The sequence below is a fragment of the Lepus europaeus genome, chromosome 16 (assembly GCF_033115175.1).
Source record: "Lepus europaeus isolate LE1 chromosome 16, mLepTim1.pri, whole genome shotgun sequence".
Taxonomy (NCBI): Eukaryota; Metazoa; Chordata; class Mammalia; order Lagomorpha; family Leporidae; genus Lepus; species Lepus europaeus.
In genome coordinates this window covers 10,864,653-10,876,764 of record NC_084842.1, presented here as the reverse complement: position 1 = coordinate 10,876,764, position 12,112 = coordinate 10,864,653, and the positions used below count along the sequence as shown (strand labels likewise).

Below are 12,112 nucleotides of genomic sequence, written 5' to 3'. Positions count from 1 at the left end.
ATGTAAAATAAATGTTTTGGATTTCCACCACATTTTATGTCTACACGTCAATGGCGTGATATATCAAATATGACAAAAAGTGCAAAGGCAAGCTTTGTCAGTATACCCAAGACACCTAATTACATTGTTAGTCAGAAGAGTATATTTGTGATCTCTTAACATGCTTTAAAAACACTTAAAGCCCATAAAAAGAAGTATTAAAAAGAAGCACCTATAAAGTGTGTGGCATTGCTCTGAGGGTGTTTGAGTTCCTATTGAAAAGGCTGTTTATTTTTGCACTTGACTGTCTCTGTTGATGCCTTTCTAAGGGTGTGGATATGTTTATGCCAAGTCAAGTGAGTTTGAGGTAGATTTAGACAGAGACTACTTAAAACTTGCTCTATTATTAAATTGTTCCAGGGTGTGGAACCCATGCCTTTCTAAGATCACACTGAAAGCAAAATTATGAACTGTGGTAGACCAAGTACAATTAAATTGTTCCTGTAATTCTCAGAACACCTCCTGCTCTTGAAGTGTTCACTGAGCTTTGGGTTTGCCTTCAAACCATTTTCGATTAACAGACCATTTGCTCAGCCAGGTGACCACATGGCCCAGCCACCGGTGTCGGCTCCACCCCCGTCCTAATGGGATTCCCTGCCCCCCCCCACAAAGTTTTAAGAGGACTTGCTCCTGAACACATGGCGCTCTCTCTCCCCGTCTCCTGATCTCTCTCTCTCTCTCTCTCTCTTTCTCTCTTCCTGTCTCTTGATCATTCTCTCTTGATCTCTCTCTTACAGCCTCCTCCCTCTCTCCCTCTTTTTCCCTTTCGCCCCTTCCCTCCGGTCTGTCGGTTTTCCCCAATAAACCCTTTCCCTTTAAAAAAAATAAAAGACCATTTGCTCTTAGGTAAGAATCCCATGGCAAGTAAAGAGTTTTTTGTTTTTTTTAAAAAAATTTTATTTACATAAGGTGAATAAACTTCATGTATTTTATATATACAGCTTTAAAAGCATAGTGTTCCTTCCCACCCTAGCCTCCCTCCAGCCCATACACCCACCCTCACTCTTTCTTTCTTTCTTTCTTTCTTTCTTTCTTTCTTTCTTATTCTTTCTTTTAATTTTTACAAGGACATACTTTCATTTTATTTCATAATCATAAGCTTAACCTTACTCCATTAAGTAAAGAATTCAACAAATAGTAAAAAGAGAGAAAAGAAAAACATTGTCCCTGCACCTATCCGAAGCCAGGAGCCAGGAGCATCTTCCGGGTCTTGGATACTAAAAAGCACTTGGAGAGAGGGAGAGTTTGCTTCACAGCCCCACATCAGGGTGCCTGGGTTCAATCCTGGTTTCCAGCCCCGACTCCAGCTTCTAGCTGATACACACCTGGGGAGGCAGCAGTGATGACTCAAGTGGCTGGGTACCTGCCACCTGGGTGGGAGACCTGGCTTGAATTCCAGCTCCCAGCTTTGGCCCAGCCTAGTCATAGCTGTTGTGGTATTTGAGGATTGAACCAGTGCATGGGAGCTCAGTTTGTCCGTCTGTCTGTCTGTCTGTCTGTCTATGTGAGTGTGTCCCTCTCTCTTTCCGCCTCTCAATTAGATTTTTTTTTTTTTTTTTTTGACAGGCAGAGTTAGACAGTGAGAGAGAGAGACAGAGAGAAAGGTCTTCCTTTTTGCTGTTGGTTCACCCTCCAATGGCCGCTGCGGCGATCCAAAGCCAGGAGCCAGGTGCTTCCTCCTGGTCTCCCATGCGGGTGTAGGGCCCAAGGACTTGGGCCATCCTCCACTGCACTCCCTATTGAGCCGTGGCACCGGCCAATCAAATATATTTTTTTAAAAAAATTACTTGGTGGGCTAGTTTTTTTAATGAAATAATTGAAATAATTGAAGTTATTTCATGTAAGTCTGAGAAACATGTATATGTTTAAAATATTTCCATTAACATAGGTATTTTATAACTTATGACAAAAGGAAATTTGCTTTTTTGAAAATCATCTCATGAATAGAAGAGAAAAATTATACAGTCTACATAGGCTCAAATATTCATTTACCTATTAATGAAGAATCTATGAATCTATCTAGTAGTGTGCCTATTCAAGAAGACAAAAATTTGTCTTGTTGCTAAGGTTCCTGGATACTTAACTTTGAACTCCCAGTCAAGTGAATGAGGACTTTGTAGGGTGTTTCTGCTGATGGCACACAGATTTGCGTTTCCATTTGTGCTAAGGAGGATTTTGAGTTAAGGTCTTCAAAGAGTTGGAGATTCTCATATCACAGGTGTTACCCATGAAGGAGGCAGCAGGGGCATTGTTACAAGTGAACTTCCGGGGATGCACAGCTGAATAGCTGGGAATTTTTCTACTGTTGATGGATTTGGAGCTAGTCAGTGGAGATTTACCTGAACCCCAAACATTGATAAATGTTCATACATCAGAATCAGTTTAGGAACATGTATGTTAGTGAAGAACCTTTTGTCTGAAGATCTCTGCATCATTATATTGAAGATCATCTCTTAAGGCAAGGGATGTGTCCTTTGGGATCTTTGCAGAAGCAAAGGAAAGAATAAATGTTGACATGCTCCCAATAGGTGGTTGGTTTCCTCTCACCAAAGGACCTAATGGTTTTGGACCCCCAGAGTCATAGGTATGAAGTTGAAGCATATGAAGATTTTTTTAAAAGATTTATTTATTTATTTGAATGTCAGAGTTACAAACAGAGAGAAGGAGAGGAAGAGAGAGAGAGAGAAAGAGAGAGAGAGAGAGAGAGAGAGAGAGAGGGAGACCTATCTGCTGGTTCACTCCTCAATTTGCTGCAATGGCCAGAGCTGCACCAATCCAAAGCCAGGATCCAGGAGCTTCTTCTGGGTTTCCCATGTAGGTGCAGGGGCCCAAGAACTTGGACCATCTTCTGCTGCTTTCCCAAACCATAACAGGGAGCTGGATCGGAAGTAGAGCAGCCAGGATTTGAACTGGCACCCATATGGGATGCTGGCACTGCAGGCAGCAGCTTTACCCGCTACAGTGCCAGCCCTAAAACACATGAAGATTTCAGTACAATACCATTCATAGAACTTAAACATCTTGTTAATTGTATTTGTAAATTCTACCTCAAATATTTGCAAGAATTTGACTGCAAACTTAACCAAGACTGTCAAAGAAGTTAATGCTGGACAGACAGAGTCTTGTGGTTAAGATGGCCACATGCAGCGTCAGATTCCTGGGGTTGAGCCTCAGCTTTGAGGTGGATGCTAAGCTCTGGAAGACAGCATTAACGGCTCAGGAGGTCGTTTTGTGGCCATGTGCAGAGTGAACCACTGGATGAGAGCTCTCTCTTTGTCTCTGCCTCTCAGACACCCTCTTCCTCCTAAACAATAAAGAAAGTACTTAATAAAACCTTGGTCCTTTCATTTAAAGGCAGAAAAGCCAGATGAGGAAGGTGGGAAAACAAAGAGAAACCAAAGTGCCCTTTCTGTGTGTGAGGGTTTGTGTGGGACTTTAGGCGTTTATTTCCTATTGGCTAAATCATCTTAGTTGGAAACATCATGATATTTCACTCCTGAATACCTCAGAAGATGTCTCCTGAGAACAAGAAGATTTTTTAATTATTGCTAAAGATTTATTTATTTATTTAAAGTCAGAGTTACAAGGAGAGAAGGAGAGATGGAGAGATCATCTATTTGCTGGTTCACTTCCAGATGCCTCAGCAGCCAGGCTGGGGCCAGGCCAAAGCCAGGAGCAGGAGCTTCACCTCGGTCTTCGACATGGGTGCAGGAGCCCAAACTGGGCCATCTTCTGCTGCTTTTCCCTTGACATAAATAGGGAGCTGGGTCAGAAGTAGAGTAGCTGAGACACGAACTGGTGCCTGTATGGGATGCGAGCATTGCAGGTGGCACCTTCACCTGCTACACCACAATGTTGGCCCCAAGGAGATTGTTCTGTATAACCAAAGTGCAATGACTACACTTGAGAAGTTTAATTTTGATGTAATAGCTTTATTTATATTTTACCAGTAGTCCCAATAATGTTCTGTGTAGCAATCTTTCTCCATAGAAGCATCCAATCAATTGCCATATAGTGTCTCTTAAATCTCCTATAATTTATATCAGCTTGATAGTCTTTTTTATTTTTTGGGCATTCATGTCATTGACATTTTTAAAGCCTGGATCATTTTTTGTTAGAATATCACTCAATTTGAGTTTGGTTGTTTCTTCATATTTGGAATCAAGATTTGTAATAAAGAAATGACAAATAAATGAAGAGAAAACAGGAAGAAGTGAGAGAATGGGAGGGAGAGAGAGGAAAGCAAAGAAAGAATGACAGAAAGGGGATAAAGAGATACAAACTCATTTCATGATAAAATGTTTATTCAAAGGAAAGAAAAACAAAGTTTAGTTGATTTTCTTCAGACTTTGCTGTTAAGTGAATGTATGGAGTGGTGGGTGAGGGTGTGTGATACTTACTAAGAGTTTGCGGCATTGGGCTGAGAGGCAAAGGAATAATCCTTGAGTTTTGGTTGTGTCCCAAGTTAGATGTAAAATCCAGTAGAAAAAAAAAATTAAAACTGGTTCTTTTAGTCTACACATAAAATAATGGAGGGTAGGCCGGCACCACGGCTCAATAGGCTAATCCTCCGCCTGCGGTGCCGGCACACCGGGTTCTAGTCCTGGTTGGAGCACCGGATTCTGTCCCGGTTGCTCCTCTTCCAGTCCAGCTCTCTGCTGTAGCCCGGGATTGCAGTGGAGGATGGCCCAAGTGCTTGGCCCCTGCACCCGCATGAGGATGGCCCAAGTGCTTGGGCCCTGCACCTGCGTGGGAGACCAGGAGAAGCACCTGGCTCCTGGCTTTGGATCTGCGAAGCGCGCCGGCCATAGCAGCCATTTGGGGGGTGAACCAATGGAAAAGGAGGACCTTTATCTCTGTCACTCTCTCTCACTGTCCACTCTGCCTGTCAAAAAAAAATAATAATAATAATGGAGGGCCGGTGCTGTGGTGAGTGAGTAAAGCCACTGCTTGCAGTGCCTGCATCCCATAGGGGCACTGGTTCAAGTCCCAGCTGCTCCACTTCCGACCCAGCTCTCTGCTATGGCCTGGAAAAGCAGTAGAAGATGGCCCGAGTCCTTGGGCCCCTGCATCCGCATGGGAGACCCGGAAGAAGCTCCTGGCTCCTGGCTCCTGATGGCATAGCTCCGGCCATTGAGGCCAGTTGGGGAGTAAACCAGTGGATGGAAGACCTATCTCTTTCTCTCTCTCGCTCTCTCCGTGTAACTCTTTCAAATAAATAAATACATAAATCTTAATAAATAATGAAACAAGTTATTTTTCTTAATATTTGTAAGCTAGCTTCTTTGGTGCCACTTACTGTAGCAAATATGTTTCTTTGAAAACCCTTCACCAGACTCACAAAATTAAAAATCACCTTAAGGACTTAATAAAATTATAAATGTGCTATACTAGATAGACGAGAATTCTATTTTTAAAAAGCTCCAAAACAGAGATCCATGTACCACATCTTAAAAAAACATTCTTGAAAGCTGTTCAGCAAGTGAATCTTATTTTCAAGCTGTCAAGAAAGAAAGAAAGAAAGAAAAAGAACCAGACAAAATCATCAGGTATCAAAAGCTAGGAACAGCTGAAGTACGTTTCCTGACTTGCCAGTGTGTCTACCACATTCAGTGCAGACTTCTTCGCCTCATCTGCAGTCCCTAAATAAATAAAAGGAGGAAATGTAATTGTAGACGTACTGCTAAGAAATCACAGCCTTCACAGGGCTTCTGCTGTAATTTATTGGAAGCCTCATATGCACGTTCCTGACATGTTTGGGATTTATGGGTAAGGAAGGAGTTGTAGTCAAACAAAGACCCTGGGTAGGAAAGGTAGTCCGTTTCCTGTGCATGTCCAAGGTGCTCTGATTGCTGTCCTTGGAGTCTTGGTTCTCTCACCCAGGGAGTAATTATGCACCAAATCAGCGAGGTTCAGTCTCTTGCCTGGGTTTGTTTTCCGGGATTTCCTGTTCATTCCTGAGCTGGGGCAGAAGTAGACTTTGCAGTTGGCTTTTCTACGAGTCAGTGGAAACAGTTGCTGAGATTTCACGTTCTGTGATGTTGATGATTAAGTGAAATTGTGTGTGCAGAGGAAAATCCATTCATCATGGCCTTTTTTAGAAAGAGTTGCAGAAAAAAAGGATCGATTTATTGATTTGAAAGGTAGAGTGGCAGAGAGAGAAGGAGCAACACAGAGAGAGAGGTCTTCCATCCACTGGTTCACTTCTCAAATGGCCACAACAACCAAGGCTGGGCCAGGGTAGAGCCAGGAGCTAACAGCTCCATCCTGGTCTCCCATGTGGGTGGCAGGGGCCCAAGTATTTGGGCCATCTTCTACCACCTTCTCAGACTCATTAACAAGAAGCTGGATTGGAAGTGGAGCAGCTGGGACTCAAACTGGTGCTCTGATATTGGATGCCAGTGCTACTTAACTTGCTGCGCCACAATGCCACAATGTCAGCCCCTCATCTGCACTTTTTAAAAAGTTTTTTTTTGTTGTTGTTGTTGTTGTTTTTTTTGGTGAGTAGAGCTGGCACTGTGGTGTAGCTGGTAAGGCTGCCGTCTGGGATGCCAGCATCCCATATGGGCACTGGTTGAAGTCCTGGCTGCTCCACTTCTGATCCAACTCCCTGTTAATGAACTTGGGAAGGTAGCAGAGCATGGCCCAAGTGCTTGGACCCCTACACTCATGTGGGAGACCCGGAAGAATCTCCTGGCTCTTGGCTTCAGACTGGCCCAGCTCCTGTTTTTGTGGCCATTTAGGAAGCGAATCAGTGGATAGAAGATCTCTCTGTCTTTCCTTCTCTCTCTATAACTCTGCCTTTCAAATAAATAGATAAGTCTTTAAAAAAACAAGTTTTTTTGGTTATGAAAAAAAGTATTAATACTACAGAGTTGTATAACAAACACTGCAAGGACCCGTTTTCTTACTTCCACAATTACCAACTTCTTATTTTTATTTTATCTTTGTGCAAATCCATTCCCCACCACCATATTGTTTTGAAGCAAACCTCAGATATTACAACACTTTATCCACAAATATTTCAGTAGATAATATTTTACTTAGTCTTGCTTAAAATAAGAATAGATGTTTTTAAAGCAATTTTGCTTTAAAATGATTTGCTGTATGATTCAACTTCATAACCATGGCTTTGGCGGCTCCATTCCACTGTGTCCTTTGGTGGAAGGAAACCAGTCACTTGTCCAGCAACCAATCTCTTCTTACCTTCAGGGGTTCATAGGAAGTCTTAAAGTAGGAGTTATATATAGCTGTTCATATCTAAATGTAAATTTAGATATTCTCAGTCTTTGTTAGGAATATATAGAAGTGCTAATCCAATCAAACTGATCATTTGAAATGCTTTATTTGAAAGGCAGAGTAACAGAGATAGAGACATACACACTCAGAGATCACCCATCTCCTGGTTTACTCCCTCAAAGCCTCCATAGCCGAGGTTGGGCCAGGCTGAAGCTGGGAGCAGGGAACTCAGTTCAGGTCTCCCATGCAGGCAGCAGGGACCTAACCACTTGAGCCACCACCTGCTGCCTCCTAGGATATGCGCTAGCATGAAGCCAGAATCTGGAACAGAGCTGGGACTAACCCAAGCACTAATATAGGACGCTTGCTAATAAATGTACTATACTGTAAATGTACTGTATTTTCATCAGTTTACAAACTGATGGAGGTGACAGTCATCTGGAATGGTTATAACAACTGTGGGTTCAACAAAAGTGTGCTGACATCCATTTCTATCCAGACAAAAAGAGCCATTGTTAAGATTTATGAGTTTTAGGCCACCTCTGATGATGAAGAATAGTAAAATGATCCCTAACTCCAAGTCTTCATGAAGTTTGTAGCCTTTTGTAAGTCAGTCCTTTACTTATTGCTAAAATTAAACTTTCCAGTTTAAAAAATAGTGTGATGCTTCCATGTCTATTCACAGAACTGAGATAAGTTGTGACTTGGGCTGTTAATGTGCTATAAAAAATAAGGGCCGAGGATAGCACAGGCTTTCAGTTCTTTGAAATTACCAATGTTCAAGACTCTTAATATAATCGGAGAAGGTAAATTCGAAAAATTACCTACCTAGATTTTGTTTTAGAAATAATTTTATAGTCTAGCTTCTATTTTTCTTCTGAGTATATTTTATTTGGACATTTAATTTTTCTTCAAGTTGAGACCCATTTTGGCTCACTCGTTTTAATTTTTTTCCTCTCAATGAGTAAAACTTTTGGGAATGGTGTCTTGATCAGGTTTACCCCAACTGAGTGCATTTTTCTTTGAAAGATTTCCTGGTGATCAGAATATTTATCTTTTTCTTTTCTTTTTTTCAGCTTTACCTCCCCGGCTGAAAGAGATGAAAAGCCAGGAGTCAGCTGCAGGCTCCAAGCTGGTGCTTCGGTGTGAAACCAGTTCAGAGTACTCCTCTCTCAGATTCAAGTGGTTCAAGAATGGGAATGAATTAAACCGAAAAAACAAACCACAAAACATCAAGATTCAAAAAAAGCCAGGGTAAGTGTAATGCATGTCATAGTAGAGGCTGCACCTAGCCATAGGGTGCTATAAAAAGTTAGATTCTAATAGATGAATTAATATTGAAAAACATGGTACACAGTACAGGAAACTATTTTTCATTATATAATGGCTAGAAATGTATCAGAAGGAATTTGGAGTTCCTGATTCTTTTTTTTTTAACTTTTATTTAATGAATATAAATTTCCAAAGTACAGCTTATGGATTACAATGGCTTCCCCCCCGTAACTTCCCTCCCACCCGCAACCCTCCCCTTTCCTATTCCCTCTCCCCTTCCATTCACATCAAGATTCATTTTCAATTCTATTTATATACAGAAGATCAGTTCAGTATATATTAAGCAAAGATTTCAACAGTTTGCCCTCACATAGCAACACAAAGTGAAAAATACTGTTGGAGTACTAGTTATAGCATTAAATAACAGTGTACAGCACATTAAAGACAGAGATCCTACATAATATTTTTTAAAAATTAATTAATTTTCTATGCAATTTCCAATTTAACACCAGGTTTGTTTGTTTTTTTTCATTTTCAATTATCTTTATATACAGAAGATCAATTCAGTATATACTAAGTAAAATTTCATCAGTTTGCACCCACACAGAAACACAAAGTGTAAAAATACTGTTTTAGTACTAGTTATAGCATCACTTCACATTAGACAACACATTAAGGACAGATCCCACATGAGATGTAAGTACACAGTGACTCCTGTTGTTGACTTAACAATTTGACACTCTTGTTTATGGTGTCAGTAATCACCCTAGGCTCTAATAATGAGTTGCCAAGGCTATGGAAGCCTTTAGGGTTCGCCGACTTCAATCTTATTCCGATAGGGTCATAGTCAAAGTGGAAGTTCTCTCCTCCCTTCGGAGAAAGGTACCTCCTTCTTTGATGGCCCCGTTCTTTCCACTGGGATCTCACAGAGAGCTTTCATTTAGGTCTTCTTTCCCCCCCCCCCCCAGGGTGTCTTGGCTTTCCATGCCTACAATACTCTCATAGGCTCTTCAGCCAGATCCAAATGCCTTAAGGGCTGATTCTGAGGCCAGAGTGCTATTTAGGACATCTGCCATTCTATGAGTCTGCTGTGTCTCCTGCTTCCCATGTTGGATCGTTCTCTCCCTTTTTGATTCTATCAGTTAGTATTAGCAGGCCACGTTCGTTAAATAAAAGTTAAAAAAAAAAAAAAAAAAAAGAGGTTCCATAGAAGATCCAAATCTAAACAGTGAACAGGTTTTCTACAGAGGCACTATTGCAGTGCAGGGGAGAAAGTATAGCCTTTTCAACAGATGGTGTTAGACAATGAGATACTAATTTCCAATAAAATAGCTTCTATTTACAAAATTGAAAAGAAAATATGCCACAGATCTAACTGTAGTACTGAAAATTACAACACTTCCAGAAAAAAAAAATCATAGAACAAAATTTTTTTTACTTCAACTTAGGCAAAGATTTCCTAGGCACAAGAAAAAATTAAAATCTATAATTGAGTACAGGGTCTGGATGGAGAAAGGACCATAAGAAGCCAGGGGAAGATGGAAGCAAGGCTCCATGATTGGCAGCTGGTATAGTATAATAGATCCTACAGCAACAGAAATGCTGTTTAGAGTACCAGTGCCTTACGCCGTCAAAATCCCACCTTCATTATAAAGCTCGCTAAATGCCTCCACAGACAGAAAGTGTTGGCATGTAATCAACTGAATTTGAACTATTTTTTCAATAATAGTTAGAAGATCAAAGATGTTGTCTTCTTCATTCATGTCTCAAAGTGCCAGTGAAACCCCAGGCATGATAATAGAAGCAGCAACAGAAGGATCCCCTCTTAGATTTGTTTTACAGAATATCTACCATTCATGAGCAATTGAGAACAAAGTGATTATAATGAGAACTTCATCTTCTTAAAGTGCTTAATTGCTCTGATAACTGTAATTAGAGATTTTTCCTCATGTCCTTGGTTTAATTAACTGCTTACTCTTGTGTTCTTGGTTGGGTCAGCAAGATCTGTTGATTTTGACAGATAATACAGAGGGAGAGAGCAGGTGGGTATCGCTTTCTGCAGCAGGTGGTACTCCAAAAATAAAAAATGCAATGATGTAAAAAGGGTGCTTTTATTTATCATCTTATCTTCATTAGAAAAAGACAAAACTCCAATATATGTTAAGGCACTTGAACAGTCAGTACATGGTGAAGTTCAATCTAATTCTTTAAAAAGATTTATTTATTTAGTTATTATTTGAAAGAGTTACAGAGAGAGAGGGAGAGACAGAGAGAGAGATTTCCCACCTGCTGATTCATTCCCCAGATGGCCACAACTGCTAGGACTGGGCTAGGCTGAAGCCAGGAGCCAGGAGCTTACTCTGTTTCCCACATGGGTGACAGGGGCCCAGACACTCGGGCCACCCTCTGCTGCTTTTCCCAGGTATATTGGAAGCTGGATTGGAAGTGGAACAGCCAGGACATGAACTGGTGCCCATATTTGGATGCTGGCGTCACAGGTGGCTTTACCAGCTACATTACAACGCTAGCCGCTAAATTCAGTATAAGTTTGCAGGTTAGGTTATTGAGTGTTAGAAAGTGTTATGCTTTGCCTTAAGATAAACAACTAGTCAGAAATTCAGCTAGAATACACATCTATCTCCTGGGGTCCTTAATTCCTGGTTCCCTTTTTAAAAATGGAGAACATTGTCTTCAATAACATGAGAGCGTATGGGAGAAGGAGATACAGCAAATGAGTTGAAGAGATAAGTATGAATCTTATAGAGAAGTTCAGTAAGAAAAATACCCTTAGCTACCTGGATGGGATAGATGTTGGTGTGTAGTTTATTTCTTCTCAATTAGACAAGTTCGTCAGCAGCTGTGGTTATTTTCATGTGCAAGGTAATGTCTCATTTATTTCAGCGTGACATTAATAGTAATGACGTGTTCCTGAAAGACTTTGTCAGGAGGATGGAGAAATCAAAGTGAGTTAGGGCACTGTCTATGTTCAAGGTGTTAGAGGTTGCAGATACATTCTCTAGTTCAGTCTCGTGTACAACCTAAGGGTTCCCGAGATCATCGGCACTGGGAAGGAGGAAGATAGTGGGAAGAGGTTCATACAGGGCCAGGGGTGTGCACAGTCTGGCCCATGAAGTCACTGGGCCTGGCCCTGCCAAGGCAACTGCAGGCAGGGCTTGCAATTCAAAACATCTACTGCAGGCTAATTTTTAAGGTTGATAATTTTGTACAGCCCATGGATTATGTTAGAAATATCCAAATGGCCCTTGGCTGGGAAAAAAGTTTCCCCAGAGCTGAGTGAAGGAGCAGAAGAAGGCTGTTGAAGTCTGCAAACATTTAGTCTGATGACACCTGGAGAGGAGCAAGTGAAGTTGGGTAGATAAGGTGAATTAAAAAGAAACGGAGCTGACCAGAATGTGCTTTTGAAAGGATATGTGTATCCTTAAGGAGGTAATTTGTTGCATGGCTTGGATGACAGATAAAGTATCATTCATATTCAAAAAGGCATTTTTGCTTTGGTTTTATAGATCTAGACAGCTAAGGGCACCATCTACATATTAATAAG

The 12,112-nt window shown here is 41.1% G+C and overlaps 1 protein-coding gene across 5 annotated transcripts in view; it reads left to right on the top strand.

Moving 5' to 3' along the window:
* NRG1 (neuregulin 1) overlaps positions 1–12,112 on the top strand; it is a 1,197,015-nt gene that overhangs the window by 999,728 nt on the left and 185,175 nt on the right. For all 5 annotated transcript variants that reach the window (XM_062213033.1, XM_062213037.1, XM_062213039.1 and 2 more), the window contains exon 2: positions 8,355–8,532. In XM_062213033.1, the coding sequence (XP_062069017.1) occupies positions 8,355–8,532 (178 nt within the window). The remainder of the gene's footprint in view (positions 1–8,354; positions 8,533–12,112) is intronic.